Source organism: Mustela putorius, unplaced genomic scaffold, assembly GCF_011764305.1.
Source record: "Mustela putorius furo isolate JIRA1106 unplaced genomic scaffold, ASM1176430v1.1 tig00003863_pilon_pilon_pilon, whole genome shotgun sequence".
Taxonomy (NCBI): Eukaryota; Metazoa; Chordata; class Mammalia; order Carnivora; family Mustelidae; genus Mustela; species Mustela putorius.
The window spans coordinates 11779028-11800546 of NW_025422015.1; the positions used below are offsets into that span (position 1 = coordinate 11779028).

Here is a 21519-nt window from a genome sequence, read left to right on the forward strand (position 1 = left end):
GTCTTGGGAGTCAGAGAAGACCTCCCTAAGAAAGAGATAGTTGAGCTGAGATGTCAAGAATGAAGAATTGTGGGGTTATGACTAAAGGGAGGTGGGGTGGAGGTATGAGGAAGGTGAAAGCTTTGACCTTAGAAGAAACTTAGATTGCTCTTAACCATTAGAGAGAAGGTCACTGTGGCTGGAGCCAGTAAGCAAAGAGGGCAGAGGAGGATGAGGGAGCTAGAGAAGTCAGTGGGTTCAAATAATGGAGGTCCCTGAAGCCATGAAAAGAAACTTTGGACTTCCTGAAAGCAATGGGAAGTCATCCATACTCTCTGAGCAAAGGAGTTACATGGTCAGTATGCTTTTAAAGGATGTGCCCAAGGATCCTGCAAGTGGACAGGTGTGTGGTGGTGGGGGATGACAGTTCTGTGTGTGGTTCAGGAGAGGGACAACAAAAGCTGGGGCATGGTGTTGGCAGTGGAGAGGAGCAAGCACAAAGATTCTTCAAGTACTTCGGAAGAATAGAAGCCAGAAATTGAAGCATGACTATCTGTAGAAGGCCCCAGAAAGATAGGTTGTTGGAGTCTTATAAATTTCTGGCATGAACATCTGGGTGGATGGCAATGCTTAGGGAATACAATCTTGGGGTGCAGTTGGGAAAGCAGGTACTGCTTGAGTATGGTGTGCAATTGTAAGCATGAGAAGCTTCTGAGGCTTATCAGAAGAGAGCTCTGAGTTGCAGATCTGGGATGGAAGAAATCACAAACGCAGAGTTGATGAATTTACTAAGGGAGAGTAGGCAGTAATAGAAAAGGATCTTGGTTAAGAAGGTGGATTCCAAGTTGAGTATTCTCATCACAATAAATTTAAAAAGTTAATAAATTAGAAAAGGAGATCATGGGCTGGTTTCCAAAGTACTCCAGCATGGGGGTTTAGGTAGAGTGGGAAGAGCCTGCAGATGATGCTATGAGGGATGGTTTTGAGATTGGGGAGGGAAACTGGAGATTGTGACATCCTAGTCTGAGAAGACAATGATTCAGGAAGGGGCATAATTTAGTATCAAAACTGCTACAATATCAATGGAAGAGAGGTGGTATAGAAATTCTTCCCCTATTGTCATAAGGAGGGAGTGGGTACAGTAAAGATGTCTACAGGAAGAAACGGAAAGAGTTCCTATTTAAAGTCTTTTAGAGTCTCCTCGAGGTCAGACCACCTGCTGGGAGATCACTGGGGAGTATGAGCTGGAGGTGGAGGGAGGACTAGCAGAACAGGTAGAGGAAATGCAAAGTAAAATTGCCAAGTAACATAGAGGACACAAGCAGCCTCAAAATGGTGATGCTAGACTACAGAGAAAAGAAGTGGTCATGTTGGTATGGATGTCCTGCGGGGAAGTGTGGGAAAGGTCATAACCACATAGAAGATGATTTTGGGGTGGGGGACATGGTTAACAGCATATGGGGAATTCTAGTTCTTCATGTGCTCTCAGCAAGTCTGAGAACCAGCTGTTGGGGTTAGAGAAGACAAAACTCAGAATAATAAGTACTGGGAACTGAGATGGATTATACACACAAGCCTTTTCTGTCCAGATGCAGATCTAAGGAACTGATTTAATCAACACCCAAGTGGGCATTCTGAGGGGATGAGTGCAAGCCATACTCTCAGTTGGTAAGTCCTCCATTGTCCAGAAGATGAGAAAACAACAACTCATCTCAACAACGTGTTTGTAAAAATAAGCAGATCAGAATAATGGGAAAATAATGACATTTTTGGTTCTCAGGGGAAAAGCAGAGCTTGGGAAATAACTTAATGTTTGAACAGTAAGAAATTTTCAGAAAACCCTTTAGCATTCTTAATAGGTTGTGAGGGGACATGAAGCCCATGAAGTAGGACCAGAATCCATAAGAAGAGCAGAGGATAAAATGAAAATAAGAGTTGTGGGGACAAGAGAGAGAAGGAAATGGAACTTTCCCATACACTCCTCAGACAGTCAGGATTTTTGTGGTGGGAGGAAGGAAAGACACAATCATTTCCCAAGAGGCCGATGTGCTTCTTAATCCTCAAGGCAATTCTATAGTGCAAATGTTACTCCCTTTTTAATGGTGGTAAAAAAGTGCTCGGAGAGGATAAGTGATCTTCTCAAAGCACGGGAAGAGAGGAACTGAACAAAAGATGGTGTGAATTCAAGGATCTGGACCTCCACCTCCCAGAACAGGCACAAGAGGTTAATGAGGGAAGAAACATGCAGAAAGGGGCGGGTTATGCTACTTTTGGTCAGAGTATTCTTAGCATATAAAAAGAACAACAAGGATGGCATTTTACACACATCTTCCTTCCTTCCTTCCTTCCTTCCTTCCTTCCTTCCTTCCTTCCTTCCTTCCTTTTGAGAGAGAGAGCAAGAGAGAGCGAGAGAGCCTGAGGGTGGGGAGGGAGGGAGAGAATCTTAAGAATCTTAAGCAGGCACATGTGCAACATGGAGCCTGATAATAATGGGGCTGGATCTCTCATCACCCTGAGATCATGACCTGAGTAGAAATCAAGAGTCCAACACTTAACCGACTGAGCTACCCAGGTGCACCTACACTCATTTTTCTGATTCTCACAGTAATCCTGCCTAAGTGTCATGACTCTCTTTTTTTTTTCAGTTGCAGTAATTGAGGCCAACAGAAACTAAGTGCTTTGCTCAAATGTGTAAGTATTCTACTGCTGGTATAATACATTGCTACAAACTTTGTGGCTGAAAACAACACATACTTATCTTACAATTCTGTAGGTTAGAAGTCCAACACAGGTCTGTGGAGGCTATAGTCAAGATGTCGGCAGGGCTATGTTCTTTCTGGATCCAACTCCTTGACTTCGCTAGCTGCTAGAAGTAACCCACATTACTTGGCTCATGGTCCACTTCCTCTATCTTTAAAACTGGCAGTGATGGTTTGGGTCCTTTTCCTGTAATATCTCTCTGATCCTTCTCCCACAGTCCTGCTCCCCTCTAACTGCAGCAGAGAAACCAGATGATCAGTTTGGGCCCACTTGGATAATGTAGGCTAACCTCCCCAACCCAAGGTCTTAAATGTAATCACATCTGCAAAGTCCTTTTTGTCACGTGAGGTGACACATTCACAAATCCTAGAGATTAGGATGTGGACATTTCTGGAACCATTATTCTGCCCACCATATCAAATTAAAGAGGTATTGAAGGGCTGAACCCAGAGTTTAATTTAGATTCAGTCAAAATTAAGTAGGAAATCCTATTGGCTCTATCTTCAAAATATACCCAGAATTCTTCTAGTTCTGACACTGCCATTTCTATCACCTTGGTCCAAGCCATGCCATTGCCTGCAGTCCATTCTCAACATAGTAGCCAAAATAATCCTTTAAAAATGTCTCAGATTATGTCAGTTTTCTGTTCAAAACCTTCCAATAACTCTTGATTTCAGTATGAACTAAGAACACAGTCTTTACATATCCTACAAGGCTTACATAATTCTTCCTCCACTCCAGGGGTCTCCGGTCACTCTTCCCTCACTCAGCTCCAACATAAGCCTTATGCCTGCACTGAACATACCAGAATTATTGCCAGAGTCTTGAGCAGAAGGGGGCTCTGTATTTTTGTTCTGGCTTCTCTTCCAGTACCTTGAAGTAGAATGGGAGGGCATAGCCTGGTTCTGGGATGCCTCTTTCCTAGCTGGGGATCTGGGAGGGGAAATGGGAGGAGGATGAATAACTCCTGACTTCACTGTCCATGACTGTGCAAGTGGTTTCCCCTTTATCTTTGCTAGTACCCGCTTTCCACTGATAAATGTTGTGAGGCTGATGTTTAGATTCCTACTTTTGCATGTGGTACATATGTGTGAGGTTTGTAGGGGTCTCTGAGGGGCTTCTCTAATTCAGAATTTCCATATGTGGGTTATGGACTGGGTCCTGCTCATGGCAGGATGCTATAATTTCTTGCTGTTTGGAAACCCCTGCCTAGGGGCTGGCCTTCTTGGGTGGGCCACCATTGAGACAGTTGAGCCTAGAGCTCTCCCTCAATGTCAAACCAGATCCACAAGAAACACATCCATCTTTGCCACATACAAGTGATGTGGTCATAGGCGCTTTACAGCTGTCCCTCCCTCCCTCCTGCTCAGGCAGGAGGCAAATGAATGTTCACAAATCTCTTCCTAAGTTAGATTTCTGTCTTATACCTGATTTACCAAGGATTCTTTTGGAGTCTGTTACACTTGGTTTTGGTGAATGTGGGGAGGCAATTCCTTCCCCAATGGCTACCCTAGACCTCAACTCAAGACTGCAAAGACACTCTCCTTCTCCCTAGCCAGACTGAAGAAGGAAAGTTCAGAAGATAGGCATGGCAAAGAGTGTGGATGGTTTTGGTGATGTGTAAGAGAACAAAGTGTTTGAGCTGTCTTTTATAGGCCCCAAGAAAGGCACCTTTCTTCAGAATGTGAGGCATATGTTGCATTACTCTTTTGGTCCCTGTTCTCCACTGCCAGGACATCAGGAAGACTTTCATGCACTGTTAGAGATGTAAAAGTCATCAGGACAGGCAGTTACGGAGAGCGAAAGATTCCAGTTGAACAAAGGAATATGTCATCTGCTGGTCAGAGAACGACATGTTGTTCAGTTTACTTAACTGGTAAAGAAGCATCCACTTAAATAGGGGGACTTCACATGTCTAAAATTTACATGGTCTAAAATTTCACTTTTTTTAGTGAAGAGGGTGTGAATTTTACGTTAAAAATTTTACTTGTTCATGGCTAAAAATTCCTCCCAAGACTTAAATTTGAGTACAGTCTTACTTTTAAGGTTTTTTTCCCCCTCTGTTTTAAAGAAACAATAATCTGCAATTGCATAACTAAAGTATAATCAAGTTTGATGGAGGTGGAACTCTGATTTAGGGCAGTTGAAGACTGTGTCATGTAAGAATGATCATCCTTCATCTTGATTTTACTTTGTTTTGTTTTCTATTTTGAGAAGTTGCACAATGGACACATTTGGGGTAATGAGATTTGGAATATGAAATTTATGAATTTATGAAATTTATGAAAAACCAAAAACCCAGAGACAACAGAAATCTCTATTCTGCTTTAAATAAGCTCACTGTAGTGACAAGAAATGTTTATCCATTAGAAGAAAGTCCTCTGACTCATTATCTCCCCTTCCCTAATGCCTCCTTGCTCCTGCTGTGCCTGGCATTTAGTGTTAGCATGTATTATGCATGGGCCCTGAGATCTCATGTGGGGTCAACTGAATGAGAACCACCATGGGAGGGGGGTATGGGCAGGAGATGGAAGAAACTTCAGGACAGAGGAGACCCACTGCTGAAAAGCAAAGTAGTGTCTTTCAGATTGAAAAACAAAGTAGTGAGTAGCACAAATGCTATACAGGGAGACAAAGGCATGAGGTGCTGGGGGGCCCCAGCCAAAGAACAGATTGACCACCAGGAGGAGTCCTGTATAGGTAGAGTAAGGATACCGTCTCACACAGAATTTGTCAACATTCCATGATCTTTTTTTTTTTTTAATTTAAATTCGATTATACAATGTATAGTACATCATTATTTTTTGTTATAATGTTCAATGATTCATTTATTGCGCATCACATTCTATGATCTCATTCTATGATCTTAAAGCTCTCTGTTTTACTCGGTTCCCCCTTCAGGATCTCCTGATGATTCTTTTAAATTTAAAAAGCAAAGAAAGTGATATTTTCATATCCTTTAGGGCTATTTGGGGTTTTTAAAGTGAAGAGTATATGAGTGAGTGAGAATGAATAAAAGTAAAAGCAAAAGGCTTACACTATTGTAACTAAAATTCTCAGACCGTTGATAAGAAAACACTCTCTGCATTGTCCTCAGAACAGTAAGTATAGAAATACTAATACTAACATCACCACCACTACTACTACTACTATTGACAATAAAAGAAAAATATAAAAATTTTTTATGTGTGTCAGGTATTGTTCTATGGCTTCTATATACTGTAACTGAATCCTCAAAACTGCCCCATGAGGTCCTTGTCCCTATTTCATACCTAACTAAGTTAGAGCTCAGAAAAGTTAAGTGAAGGAGTCAGAATTCCAACCCATAAAGTAGTCTTAACTATTAGACATGCTGCTTCTGATGTATTGCTTCAAAACAAAACAAAAACTAAACACACAATCTATTCAGCCACAGAGGTGCTCTTCTCCCAGAAGAAGGCAGTGGAGAACATGTGAATTGTACAGACTGTGGACACACAATGCTTCCATTCCAGATCTGGCAACACCAAGGATACTTGGCTTTTTCTTGGGCAAGTCATATACTCTCAAAGCGTTAGTTTTCTTATCTGTAAAATAGGCCAGATAATGCCTATCTCAAAGGGTTATTTGGGGAGCTAAATAACGTATTTGAAAAGCACTTGGCACAGAACTCAAAAGAATGGTATTCCTTATAATTCCTGTTAATTACAGTTGCTTTACAAACCAAGAGGACCTCTGTGTTATATCCTGCATAAGCTAATACAGGTCATCCTATTTTTTAGGGGAAACCTCACAACTAAGGTATACAGAATGTGTGGGAGAATGATGATGGAGAGGATGTATGCAGACAAGGTATTGAGAGCCCACCATAAGTGGATAGGGAGATGCTGGTGTCCCAGACCCTGGGTAAATGGAGAGAGGTATGGTGGGAAGCAGAAGGAGGTAGAAAAGGAGTCTGGAATGACTTCTGATGCTCAGTTTGGGAGGACTGAAATAGGGATTGGGAAATGGAACTGCTCAGGGTGGCCGCTCAATGAGCTCCAGTCTATGAGTGAAAGCTCCCATATGCTGTTGCAACTTTGGCTATCCAAATCTGGAAGGAGAACAGGTTTAGGTGGAGCGGGAGCCATGTGGGAATGGACAGCAAGTGGGAATCAGAGCAAAGCACAGACAGTCTGGCCAGCAGATGCAGAGGTACAAATTCAGCTCAACCACACAGGGGATGGCAGGGAGATCTATTTGTTTTATAATTAGCATATGATAAGAGGAATTATTTCTTCCATTTTGGCATGAAGTTCTGGAATGTCCAGTTACAATCCTGGTATGCTACCAAAAGATTTCATATCCTGAAACTTCTAGTATCATGTCATTGGTATGGCAGCTTTGAGATAGTCTGGAAGGAGCAAAAGCCAGTACCTTTTTGATAACAATGAAAATCCTTGGATTTATATACTATGACAGGATATGAGGGGCATTGTTTAGCTCTTGGCATAGCTATGAATACCTAGGGCAGAACACCAAAGGAAAAAGTCTACTTTGAAAGCTCTCTCAGAACAAATCTGAGAGAATTTGCTGGTTAATGCAATACATGTCCAAACAAGTACTGGTTTACTTAAGGAGTATGCAGGCCTGGCAAGCCTCACTTGGCATGAAGAACATGAGTAATGATTCATTTTAATGAGGGATCTTGGGGGTCTATAATGAAGACTATGTGGTATTTGCCATGTGTCTCTTTGAAACGTTGACTGAGTGTACCCACAGTGGAAGAAAAGCTATCAGAAAATACATAGTTGATGAGACTTCTGGGACTCTATAAGTTTCAGATAATTTAATAGTGTATAAATGAATTCACAGAAGTACACCCAGAGATCTCAGAGAAAAAAGCTTCTCTTCCCACAGGTAAGCAAATATGAGCACAAAGTAATGAGACTATATTTTTGGGAGGAAGGGAGGGATTTGATTTTTTAATGATTTTTGATTTTAAGATGAATGCATCCCTGGAATAAATCATAGCCTCTCTACATGATCTTCTGAAAGATAAGAGTCATTTGAATATCAAATGCATATATATAAAGTATGTATATTCATTTTTGAGACATAATTTTAGTCACACTTCACCTGTAAGCCCTAATCATTTGGACTTTTTTTTTTCTTTCTTTTTTTAAGACTTTATTTATTTATTTGAGAGAGAGAGTGAGAGAAAGAGAGAAAGCACAAGAGGGAGGAGGGTCACAGGGAGAAGCAGACTCCCCACTGAGCAGGGACCCCGATGTGGGACTCGATCCTGGGACTCCAGAATCATGACCTAAGCCAAAGACAGTTGTTTAACTGACTGAGCCACCCACGTGCCCTAGACTTTTTCTATTAGAGAAAATCAGTACTTAACATTTTAGGTTGAAACAAAAAAATCTAGAAAGTGATGAGGAAAACAAACAGACTTTGTTTTCCAACAGACTTTGACTAGTCAATGAAATGGCAGATAGAATGAGCATTACTGCACATTTGTTCTGGGGTCTTTCATCTGGATGTCCATTTAGATCTAGCCACAGGGTATGACTTCCTAGAAACAAATTTCCTTTCTGGTCAGATCTGGGGCATTATGTGGTCATTCACGCAAAGTATGTGAAGTACTGTATTGAACTTTATTTTGTACTTATGGGTTGGCTAGAGCAAATGCTCCACAGAGACTGGGCCTCCCAAAAAGCTCCAGGATTTTGGAGGGATTAAATAGAGTTCTGGGGGTGTTTGGAAGAATGTGATGCAATCCTTGAGGTTTAAAGGAGGGGATAGTGACCCAGAACTCAGGACAAGAGAGGCAGAAGTGCTGGTGGGAGGGACCTCTTCTAAGTGTACTAGTACTCCAAAAAGGACTTGGAATTCCAAAAAGAAGTAAGAAATTCTGTCTTAAAAGAATTTTGAAATTTTGAAATATTAAAATATGGTAAGAACTGAAACTAATGTGAAGTAAACCCAACAGTCAACTGTGCTGTTATCAGATAAATGTGGCGCCACCCACTTGAGACTTATTCGTGCCCAATGGAGCAAGTGGAGATTTCTTGTAATTTATTTATCCCAATTAAAAAACAAAACAAACCCTTAAATGCCTATTATGTGTAATTGCTAATTGTAAGACATGTTCTAAACTGACTCAGGAGAATGTCCGTTTTCACTTGTTTCCTATGAAGTTTAAGATCACTCCTCTAAAGAGGCCATTTCTTCTGTCCTCATTTGCATTTGCTCACCAACAACAGCAACAACAAAAAAATCCCAAGCAAAGCCCTTAAGCAATAAAACTACTGTCCAAGAAAAACATTTAGTTTGAAAAAGAGTTGAAAAATGTAGCCTTGGAAGAACCATTGCTTACATGGGATTGTTCAACAAATTCCTGTTGTGTGAGGTTTGGCATATACTTTCTAAAAATATAAGCATCTGGGGAAATGAGACAAAGCCCAGGTCCTGGACCAAATGAGGCACGCAGTGTGAATCTGTTAGTGATTATATCCATAATGAAATATGTGCCCAAATTTAGCAGTGCAAAATCTAATACAATACGAAAGCCCAGCAGGCACTGTCCTTACCATAATATATAGCCAACAGAGAAGGTACATATGGCGGCGAGTCCGCTGCTCCTGCTGGGATACGCATGGTGTGATGTCCTCATCTCGATTAATATAAAGGGCAAAACTGTTGTGTGCTGAAAAAGAACAGAGAGCAGGTGACACAGATTCTTATCATTGCTCCTCAATACTTGTTTTGTCTCCAGCAGGAGAAGGGATAGTGCAAATTCTTAGCAAAAGCACCATAGCAGAGAGCGGCTGTATATGGCTTGTCTAAGATGTAGGATGGACAAGAAAACATGTGATCCATCGATTGCTCTACTGGTGTTTTTCTTCTATATCTGGATTTTTAAATTTTTATTTTATTTATAACTGTCACAGGAAATTTCAGTAATTTTGAAGGATGTGTAGGAAAAAAATTAGAACACAAGAAAGGAATAAAAATAACCACTGTTAATATTTTGGTAGATGTTTTCCCTCCCCCTTGTTTATATTATTTATACATAGTTAAGATCATACTGTGCACGGAATTTTGTTTTGGGACCATACCATGAGAATTTCGGGGGGGGGGGTTGCAGAGGGAGAGAGAGAATATTAAGGAGGCTCCTCTCCCTGTGTGTGAGTCAAACTGGGGGCTAGATCTCACAACTCTGAGATCATGACCTGAGCCGAAATAAAGTGTTAGACACTTAACCAACTGAGCTACCTAGGTGCCCCAACATGAGAATTTTTAATATGCCATTTTAGAAATTCTTCTAGAATATTAACCTTAACTATAGTTGCTCGAAACTCCATTTTATGGATATATTGGATATACCAAAATTATTTGGCCAATTCCTATTCTTGGACATTAAGTAGTAAAAGATTTTAAATTATTAATTTATGAAAAACTTCATGATGAATATCTTTCATAGAATTCTTTGAATGTTAAATAATTTTCTTATAGTTAAAGGCATAATGTCAAATTATGTGTGTAATAGCAGCAGGTTAAGAAATAATGTCAAATTAGTATCCAGAAAGGATGTACTGGTTTTTACCAGCAGAGGATGGATCTAGATATGATGTTTGAAGACCGACTCCAGAGAAGCTTGATGGGACCTTTGTATTTGTTTTTTGGACTCAGTGACCACTCATGCTCAGTTCAGTGGGCCAAGATGGGGATGAAATTTGGTGAGAAGTAAGGAAAGTCAGTTTATCCTGGTGTTGAAATTTGATGAACAGATTAAGGGACAAAGATCTTTTCAGGTAAAACTGGGTTAGGATATAGATTTTTCTTCCAACATTGAAGTTTCTCAAGAGTAAGGAGATGGAAGAACTGAGAACTGAACCATGAATAAGTTTGAATTCTACTTGGTACCTCCTTAATGGCCATGAAAGAATCTTTGCCCTGTTCTTCCTATATTGTTTACATATTTAAGGAAAATTCAGGAAATTGAATATTATAATTTTCAAACTCTCGTAAGTATCATGGCACCAGGTAGCAAGTGGGCCTTGACAGGAAAACACATGGTAGTGATATCCAAGTGAACATCTTAGAAGAAATAAATTGCTTATATTTATAGAAAAAACAGAAATACAGGATTTTTAAAGAACTACAAAGATAGTAGAAATTCTTTGCTTTAAATGTTCTCCTCTCGATAACTATGCTAAATGCCAATAGATTGGTAATTAGAGTCCGGTATTCCTAAAACATCAGGTGGGTAATTCCACAGTTGAGTAGCTTTATATTTCCTTATTCTTTGCTTCTCTATTGTCTTTCTAAAACAGTATAATTACCTCTGAAAGGAACTATGCAAAATGTACATGTGTGTTGATACAGAGACAGTATGTGTTTTAAAGATCTATTTTGTTGTTTTATTCACTATAATCTAGTCACCTGAGATGATATTGGCCTGGAGTTTCAACAACAGTTTGAGAAGCCAATAGTAGTTTTGCAATGTTGCATTCATGTGTAAAATTCAAATGTATAGCTAACGATAAGTCTAAGTCTTATCAAATCTTATACAGGGAAAAAAAAAAAACCAACATTTTTTTTTTAAGATTTTATTTATTTATTTGATACAGAGAGAGACATCATACGTAGGTAGAGAGGCAGGCAGAGAGAGAGGGGGAAGCAGGCTCCCTGCCGAGCAGAGAGCCCGATGCGGGGCTCGATCCCAGGACCCTGGGATCATGACCTGAGTCGAAGGCAGAGGCTTAACCCACTGAGCCACCCAGGTGCCCCAAAACCACCAACATTCTTAACGGGAACTATTAACTCCATTTTACACTGAAGATAGTGCTAATTGACTCTGGTGGCCTGTGTGAGTTACAAAATCATGGTGATATGTTATTTTTTGATTCATTAATATTAAAAAGCATTTAAATTCTACCTCTTCATCCATTGCTCCAAGCTGAGTAGAAAATCATCCCTTTTCTATAAAATTATATAAGTTCAAATAACTTATCTGAATATTCTTAGTTATCCAGTTATCATTCTTTTACTTAGCCTCTTTGTTGATTATCAGATGTCATACCTAGAAGGGTTAGGGTGTATTTTGATAATGCCAGACAGAAAATCTCTGAAAAATGAAAATCTTTCTAGATCACTTCATTAATGGCATCATCACCGCTAAAAAGGAGCTACTTGTTCCATCAATGACATAATCTGTGACATAAGATCTTTCTGTGTGCCAGTTGGCCCAGTGGCAAATCTTGGGTAACAGCATGTCATTCAGAATTTTCAGGCACTGAAGAATGTATATCTCCCTTTCTAAAAATGTGTAATGCAAATGATGTTTACTGTTAAACAGTACATACTGACAAAAGTAAAAGTAGTGTAAAATATTTAGAGCAAATAAAAACATTGCTCTGCAGGTAGTTAAGGTTTTATAAACTAAGAAAATGGTAAAAATCTACAAATGGGCCTGCTGAATCTCTAAGTAACCTTTAGCAGCTCAACTGTAACCCAAAATCTGTAGCAACAAGAGGGATAATTATTTTAGAGCTACAGGTATAAGAAATCCAGTTCTAATCCACTCCCAGGCAACACTGTGCTTGAATGACTTAAGAACCAGGAAGGAAATACTCAAGTCCATTCAAAACCACCTGCTGTACAAAAACAGTAGTCCTATGTTTTGTTCACTGTGGTATTTGTAGAAAAGAGCCTGGCACATAGGAAATGCTCAAAAAATACTCATGGAGATAATTTAATCTTCAAAGCAACATTTTTAATGGAAATTTTTAACTACATTTTGCAGATGAGATAACAAACACTCAGAAAAAGATCATTGTATTGCCCAAGATCATAGAGCTAGTATGTCTGGAAGTAGGGTTCAAGACCAGCTCTGTTTCCAAATGCCAGGCTCTGTTTTCTACATCAGAATTGTATTTGTCAAAGATATAGATAAGTAATATTCAACTCAATAAGCCTGTGGGAATGCATGACTTAAGATCACTTACATTGTCACTCAATTGACCAGAACTATTTTTTGCTTGAGCCTCAAAATAAACAAAGAGGTCTTCACTGTAAAAAAAAAAAAAAAAAAAAAAAAAGTATTTTGCCAAATGTGTTCTTTCCTATGGCATATAAGCATTCTGAATAATAAAACCAGCTGGCATAAAGTTAGGACTTCTCAGTGGTGCACTGATAAAGATGGATGGAGGCAGTTCTTCCCCTTTTTGGCCCAAAGGAGGTCAAGGTGTAACTTTCTTGATCATCCAGCCTCTGGTTCATCTGGCAGCTGCCTTTGTCATGTTGCCCAAACTCCACCCCAATGAGATCAAATTCACAGACTGAGTGCATGAGCTGGGGAGTCGATGCCACATCTACCTCAAGCTCCAACACTGGACCTTGGGTCTGTCTCCCAAAAAAGTTGGTGACATGCAAGGCAATAGGTGACCAGAAGGGTCTGAACATGACAGTGAAACTGACCATTTGGAATAGGCCCAGATTGGGTAGTATCATCTGTCTGTGCCCTATTGTCAAAGGCCCCCAGGAACCAGTCAGAGACAGAAGGAAGCAAAAAACCACCAAGTACAGCGAAAGTCTCACTTTTGACGAAATTGTCAACATTGCCCAACAAATGCATTACCAATCTTTATAATCAGAGAGCTCTCTGGAGCCATTAAAGAGAACCTCTGGGGACTTCCTAGTTTGCGGGCTGCATTGCTGATGGCCGCCATCCTCCTGACATCATAGATAATATCAACAGTGGTACAGTGGACTGCCCAGCTACTTAAGAACCACAAAGGAACATACTTCAATAAAAGATTATCTGAAAACTTAAAAAAAAAAAGGGTATATTCAAGAATGATCTGTTTCTATTTCTCAAACACAAATACCTTTTATTTTGTATTATTATTTTTTAAGGATTTTATTTATTTATTTGAGACCGAGAGAAAGAGAGAGAGCATGAGCAGAGGGGAGGGGCCGAAGGAGAAATAGTCTCCCCGCTGAGCAGAAGCCTGACTTGGGGCTTGATCCCAGGACCCTGAGATCAGGATTTGAGCCAAAGGCAGGTGCTCAACTGACTGAGCCACCCAGTTGTCCCCACAAATACATTTTAACGTTTCCTCAGGTTCCTCAGATAGACTCTGAATGAGTAAAGAAAGATAAAATCTGGTTGCCAGAGGGGGTTCTTAAGAATTGCACTGGACTGTTTTCTGCAGTGCATTGTCAATAGAACAATTGCCCACAGCGGAGTTACTGAGGTTCTACTGTTTGTTTGTAAGTGCTAAGTCAGATGAAAGGTTGAGAGCCCAATGAATAAACCTTTGATTTAATCTATCAACTCTGCCCTGGAAAGCACTGATGTAAAATATAAGCAGTTCTCCTATCCCAAGCTCCAGTTTCCAGTGCCGCTAATTTTAATGAGACTGTGTTCAAAAAACTGCGTCCAAAAAGGGAAGCCCAAATCCATCTTGGTTTTTGGCATCCTTTGTGGATCTTCTTAATGAGGTTCAGGTGATTACCACTACGAACTGACCAGCAACCCAAGGCAAAGGTCAGTCTGGGAGGATCCACCAGGTGTTGTTACCTCTGCACAGAGACACCCAGCCTTGAGCAGAGGACTAGATTCAAGGAAGGACCCATAATTCAATCATGATGTGAAGGAAATGGGATAAGAAAAAGGCTTTGTAGGAGCGGCTCCAAGGAAGAATGCAGTCTTATTAAGTAGAAAGACCAGGGAACTGGCATTTAGGATCTAGTTCTGATTGTATCCTTCCTACCACATTATAAGACTTTAGTCAGGCTCTTTTACATTTGTGAAGCTCAGTACTTTTTTTTTTTTTTTGGTAAAATGAGGGGGTTGCATTAAATTAGTGTACCTCAAACTTCAGTCATGATAAACTAGTATTTTAAGCTTTGCTACATCCCATACTAGGGGTCACCTAGGCGTGAAGCTTGGTAGACATGGTGTCCAGGAGCCATGAAAATGTTTCAATTTCTTCTACAATCAGAAGAAAAAAAATGAACTTTTAGAATGATGATTATATCCATCTTCATATAATGCCATCATAAAAGGTTACATATATAATAAATACATATAAAACATATAAAATCTATAATAAATATTTATAAAAATACATATAATTAAATAAATGTATACACATACATATATATATATATATATATATATATGTATATACATATAAGTAAATGTCAGAAAGAAAGGCCCCAAAAGTGCAAAGTGCCTAGGGCATACTAAAGTCAAAAATCATACTTTAATCCTGTCTCAAGCCATCTCATTTTTTAAAAAAGTATTCTTAATTCAATTCAGATTAAAAAAAAATATGTATTTAATGGGAAACTTATAAATTCTTATAAATAGAATATTTATAAGACTTATAAGTTCTCATAAATAGAATATCACTTGATTGAAGACAATCACAAAAACAAATACAATGAAAACTAATTGATCTCAATAAATATATGGCTAAATATGTGAGTCTGATTGACAGCTCTGATTCTGAGGCCTAAACTTGATGTGTTCAGTAGGGAGGTTAGTAAGCATTAGAGAGGCATTAAAGATGTACTAGCATGAAATAGAGACTCCCCTAAACAGAATCAGAAGGATTTAAAGATAATTGAGAGGGAATTACCTTTTCACTACCTGATTCAATATTGCTTAATGCCCGGTCCCTGTGCCACGTAAATTATCTTATCTATCATCAGAGCTACAATGTCAATGCACTGGAATGGATTACCCATGAGTTGTCTCTCTACCTTTTAAGTGATGAATTATTTGATTTATGAACAGATGTTCTTTTGCCAGAAAAATGGAAAAAAGAAGATAGGAAGTTGAGGTATTGATGGAATAATTTAAGGGTATTTAACAGGATTATAGAAATGGATTTACAAGGCATGAGGAGGATCCGGACATGCTCCTATGAAAGACATTTTGATTATCTGTGATGGTCATCAGTGGCCTACACCAAAAAGGGGGTCTTAGAATAAACTTTGCTGGGGAATGCATAGAAGGATAAAATGATGCTGTGTGATGGCATGAATTCAGGCCAGCAGAATGAATGAATTAGGGAACTTGCTCAAGATGATTTTAGAGCTCTAGAATCTAGAATACTATTTTTTATACAATACAAAACAATAAACTAAAGATCGGAAGAGCATGTTCTACTGTCATTTCTCAGGTCTTCCTCCTCTCCAGAATAGTTTTTAATAGGAAAGTACAACTCCCATACCATGTGAACCTCAGACAAAAATCATTTCTTCCTTGGAGGCAAAACTGGCTTCTGAATGTGAGGTATCATCTACCAGCCCCTGCTTGGCTGGATAATAAGAAACCTGGCAACCCCATATCCACCTCCATGCATCTGGGAGACACAGGCAGACCTCTGGGTGCATTCTCAAAGTAATGTGTACATCAAATCACCAGAGAAGCTTCTTAAAAATGAGATTGCTGGGCCTTGCTTCCAGGGTATCTGGTGTACTGGATATGGAGTAGAGCTCACAGTGGTCCCCATGGAGGTAAACCACAGTTCCTGTCTTTGCATTTGTCATGATATCTAGGGTTTCTTATAACCCTATGACCACTTTCGACTATAAATAAAAAGCTGAAGGATGGTTGTATGTGTGTGCATGTGCACAGAGGTCACCATGCAACTGCATTCTTGGTGACCCAGGCTACAGGCAGGGCTGGAGAAATGACTAGACCTTCCTGGCAGGATGGGGTAAGGGAGAGTCCCTAAGGTGTCCTAACAATTTACAGGTCTATCACAAATAAAAATATCATGGAAAAGTGCTCTAAGAAACAGGAAGTTGTACACTCCATTTTATAATTCAATATTTTGTTTGCTCCCCTCAACATACACCTATAGATTAAATGGGGGATAGTAAAAGTGAGAAATCTTATTCTGTAATAAAGCAAGAAGGAATTTCTGAGTTTGAAGATAGAGCCCTTTGTATTAGCAAAACATGATCTAAAATGTAAGAAAAGGTGACATCAGAGATGACTGGCAAAAATCACAAATGCTCACTGCTCCGAACTTGGCAAAGCTTCTGGGCTCTCCAAATAAGTCAAATGTTTGAAGAATCCAGGAAGAAGCAGGGCCAGGTGGGGACATGCACAGAGCGAGGCAGCTCTTCTTTTGGGGCAACTGTAGATCCAGAGTCAGTAGAGGGGAGGAGGTGCCCATCACATCCCAGGCACCGAGGAAACAAGCCAATGAGGGCTCTCAGATACCTAAATTTTTAACTCGAGAAACCTGTCCATGTGTTTCATCCCTGCCACCAGAAATGGTTTTTATTAATTTTACTAATTGGTCAGCTCAAAATTTGTCATCTTCCCTTACTCTCTTCCACAGAAGAGATTTTAATGTGCTGCTATCTTAACCACTATAGTTTCCAGTTCTCCACAAGTCTGAGGGAGCCTTCTCATGGCATAAGCTTCCTGCTCCTAAGGTCTGAGGTGCTGCTTTTGGTGGGGCTATGCCACAATATGGACAGTGATGACGTAGAATCTTTCCAGAAACTAACAGATCTTTTTTGATTGTGCCGTGGTGGTGGATAGCTGTTCCTGCTGGCTTACATGGGCATCTCAGAATACAGAACTGATGAATCACAGAACACCACACCATACTATAGGTTGGCTAATTGAATTTAAATAATAATAATAATAATAATAATAATAATGATAAAAAGAATCAGGTTAAAATGTGACCAAGGGTCAGAAACTTAGATTCAGGTGGAACCAATATTTATCGAGTGCAATATGCTCTGGGCACTTCCAAAACTTTTCAGGAGCTCCATATCCAACGTGGGACTCACTCTCACATTAGCCCCAACCATCTTTAGGATATGGTTCCAATAATTAGGGCAAATAAACAAAACAGTGCCATGCCTTATACCAAGACAGGCATATCTTTGCAAATAAGAGCAAATGGTGCATCACAGAAACAATTACGGTGGGACAGTGGCACCATTTTACTGGGCTATTATTTTTGCACTTAAAAAACATTTTTAAGATGACTTGAGGTCAGTTAATATCTCTTGCTGAGTCTTCCTAAGGAAGAGACTCACAAGGTGCTAAAGGTCTGTGACACGGTTTGGGAACTTCAGGGCGGAGCCAGCAGCCAGCAGTCCACCAAAAAGAATTCTTTTCAGGAATGTGATGCCAGAGATGACCCATGTTGTACCTTAAATTGCAACAGCAACTTGAAAGTGACCTATATTTACTTCTTCCATGAACACTGCACGAGTGTCTGCAGTTGTCACAGAATAGCACCTCTAATTGCTGACCTCAGACAGTCAAACAGGTACAGTATGATGAAACCCTCGCAGTCCTGCAGACCTGTGATGGTACGATGGCCCTGGCGATTTGGTCTGCTCGGGGTAGGGGTGCACAGCAAAACTTCACGTGACAGGAGACATTTGAACTGGGTCTTTAAGTGTGACTCGGTCTTCAAGGAAGACGTTCATTCACAGAGACAAAAAGTGTGTGAAGGCACAGCACACATCACTGAGAGATCTGTCACTTCTGTAGGACATGAAGGAGAATGACTAGTTCAGTTCAAACAGGTCAGGTAGGCATAACCCAAATCATGGAGGGCTTTATATGGACTTTGTCCTGTAGGAAGCAGAGATACTTCTGGAGGCTTTTAGACTCCTTCCATGGAGTTTGATGTAGATGACGTAGGAGAAATGGACTTGGATATTAATGGTAGAAAGAGCAAGCTGGAGGTAGAGCAGAGGGTGGATTGGTGAGAGCAAAGAGTTCTCTACCAACCCACTTCTTTCTCCGTCTAGTCTTCTATCTTTGCTTTTCTCGTTGAATAGACCCCATTCTCTCCCTGACTTCCTTCTAGAGCTTCCTTAGCCTGCTTTCTCCCCTACTTCTCTGCAGCCTCTCCCCTACCAGTCCCCTTTCTGCTCTTTTCTCTCTCACTTTAGTAAGTACCATAATGCTGAAGACAACAGAGGGAAAAGAACAAAAAGAAAGCCAGCCTTTAATTTTCCCAAATACATATTTGACACATAAACATGATTTCTTTAATCTCTCTGCTGTGTTGCTTTGCCTATATTAATTTATGTGCATAAATACTGAATACATAGCAAATGGATACTCAGTAATTTACTGAACTACTAATATATCCTCACTTTTATGCTGGACAGTGTCCTCCAGTATTGTGTTTAGTTCTCACAGCAACTCTAAAGCAATAGTTATTTTCACCCTCATTTTATAAACAAGGAAATGGAAGAAGAGAAGGTTGAATTTGTCAGAGGTCATGCAGATCTAGTAAATCGTGCAGCCAGCATGAGTCCTCAGATCTACTTGACTCCAAAACCCATGCTTTCAGGGAGTGACACACATTGCTTCCCAGGCTTGTTTGTTCTTTCATTCAATAAATACTTACGGTACTACCATGTGCCACTCAGGAGTCCAGGTACTTAAAATATATCTCAGAACAGAGCAGAAAAAGAGTCTTGGACCCCATCAATGACTGTTCTTGGGAATGCATTTCTATTAGGCTCATAGACATGTCCACTGACAGTGAATGGATAAAAAGATGTGGGGTATATATGTACAAAGGAATATTACTCAGCCATCAGAAAGGATGAAATCTTACCATTTGCAGTGACGTGGATGGAACTGGAGAGTGTTATGCTAAGTGAAATAAGTCAGTCAGAGAAAGACAATTATCATATGGTTTTACTCATATGTGGCACTTAAGAAATGAAACAGAAGATCATAGGAGAGGGGAGGGAAAATTAAAATAAGACGTAATCAGAGGGAAAGACTAGGAAACAAACTGAAGTTTGCTAGAGGGCATGTGAGTGGGGGGATCAGGTAACTGGGTGATGGACCCTGGGTGTTATATGCAACTGATGAATCACTGAAATCTACATCGGAAACTAATGACACACTATATGTTAATTAACTGAATTTAAATAAAATAAGATTAAAAAATTAGGCTTATACAGATTTTAAGCCTCTCACCTCAGAAAAGGCCAAATTTATTAGGGTTGCATGAGGATTATATGAAATCCTACTGTAAAAGTGGCTTGTGTGGTATATGCAAAAAGTAATTGAAGTATTTTGTGAGATCTCCCACTTCAGACATGTTGCCAAATAATAGTCTAACATTCACTGCATGCCAGGAACTCTTGTAAGAACTTTAACATGAATTAAAGCTAATTTACATCTCACAACAATCCTTTGAGGCATATATTATTATCAATTCTATCTTACAAAAACTGAAGCCCAGAGAAGTTAAGAAAGCTGCTCAAGGTTGCCTGCAGGAAGGTGGTAGATTTGGGATTAGACTTGGGCTGTTGGATTTTGGACCCACCTTTTTAACCATGATGCTATCTATATTGCCTCTGGAGCAGAAGACCCAAGCACAGGGGAATAGCTAGTGGAAGAACTGGTATCAGAGAAGGGTACTTGTTGGTTTTATGGCTGTTCCTAAGAGAAGGAACCCATCTCTTGAGAAGAGAACCCATCTCTTCTCAACCACCCATTCATCTTGGGAAGATCTCAGGGGCTGAGAGATGAATGAGTCTACATTCAAGTTTATAAGGAAGGCTATCAGAACAGACTTTTTGCTCATGTTTGGAGGTAAATCCCATGTATACTGAGGGCCTCAGCTAGCCAGAGGGGCAGGAGTGAGAATAACCCCAATCCACTGACACAGAAAAGCACTCTCTTTCTGAGATGCTATTCATGCTACCATTTTGTCGTGTCTTTGGCCAACCCTCCTTAAAAGTGTTTTGAAGTTTGGAAGAACATTCTAGAGGGTGGGTTGAGGGGTGGTGGAAGGGAGAGCCATGGGGGATGTGGTACAGAGAGAAATCCAGGGAAATGTAATTGGGTGTTTCTGCAGTCAGTAAAACCTAAAACCTTCTTAAGGATCACTGACAAGTTTAGGGAGCAAGTATAGAAAACAAAACCCACTATTAGGAGCACTTTGAAATTAAAAAAGAAACTTCAAAAATGAGAAACTAGGATTTTAATGTTATTTGCATGCTTCTCAAAAATTATTCTGAGCTCAGCAGAATGTACTTATCCATATATACAAGCATCCTCCACTTGAAGGCTATTTCTCTAAAAACACAATTCTGACCATTTGGTTCCCTTCTCTAAAATCTCCTCATGATCTTCAGAACAAAGTCCAGGTTTCTTAGCCTTGCCTTCAAAGGCTTGTACTTTTGGATTTAATCTATTTTTCTAGAGTAAACTCAGACTATTCTGACTAGTAACTCTCACTGTTTCCCCCAAAGGCTTCATGTGTTCATGCCTTTGCTTGTGTTCTTCTCTCTGAGTGTAACCCCCTGATGTTTGGGGCCTTCTCTGTAGTATATACTTAAGACAGGGTCATTTTCTGCTTACCAAAGAATCATCCCTCATGGTTCTCTGCACCTCCACAGTTAGATGGGGCCATTGTGACTAGTTCTGTTCAGTGGCCTATTATTAAAAGAAGTGATGTGGATACTTCTAGGCCAATGCATTTCCAAGCTGGGGTGATTATATAATGCATTTATATACCACATAATGCTACAGTTAATATGAAGGAAGGAGACTCCAATGTAGTGGAACAGTTCTTTAGGGAGAAGGAACAGAACTTCCTGGTCATTGTATGCTCAGCTCCTTGCACTGCACAGAAAACTTATAGGGTCTCAGTAAACTTGTGTTCAAGGACCATGATAGTATGACTTTCTCTTAAGTAAAGTTTTGTTTTTTAAAAACTCAGCAATTTAGGAGGAATAAACTATAAGTTCCTGGATGCAATACATAAGTAAATTTAA

The 21519-nt window shown here is 39.8% G+C and overlaps 1 protein-coding gene across 8 annotated transcripts in view; it reads right to left on the reverse strand.

Moving 5' to 3' along the window:
• AIG1 (androgen induced 1) overlaps nucleotides 1–21519 on the reverse strand; it is a 266136-nt gene that overhangs the window by 45587 nt on the left and 199030 nt on the right. For 6 of the 8 annotated variants that reach the window (XM_045066293.1, XM_045066294.1, XM_004752739.3 and 3 more), the window contains one exon: nucleotides 9297–9412. The exons of the other annotated variants lie outside the window; for them this stretch is intronic. In XM_045066293.1, coding sequence (XP_044922228.1) covers nucleotides 9297–9412 — 116 coding nt within the window. The remainder of the gene's footprint in view (nucleotides 1–9296; nucleotides 9413–21519) is intronic. 8 annotated transcript variants of the gene reach the window in all.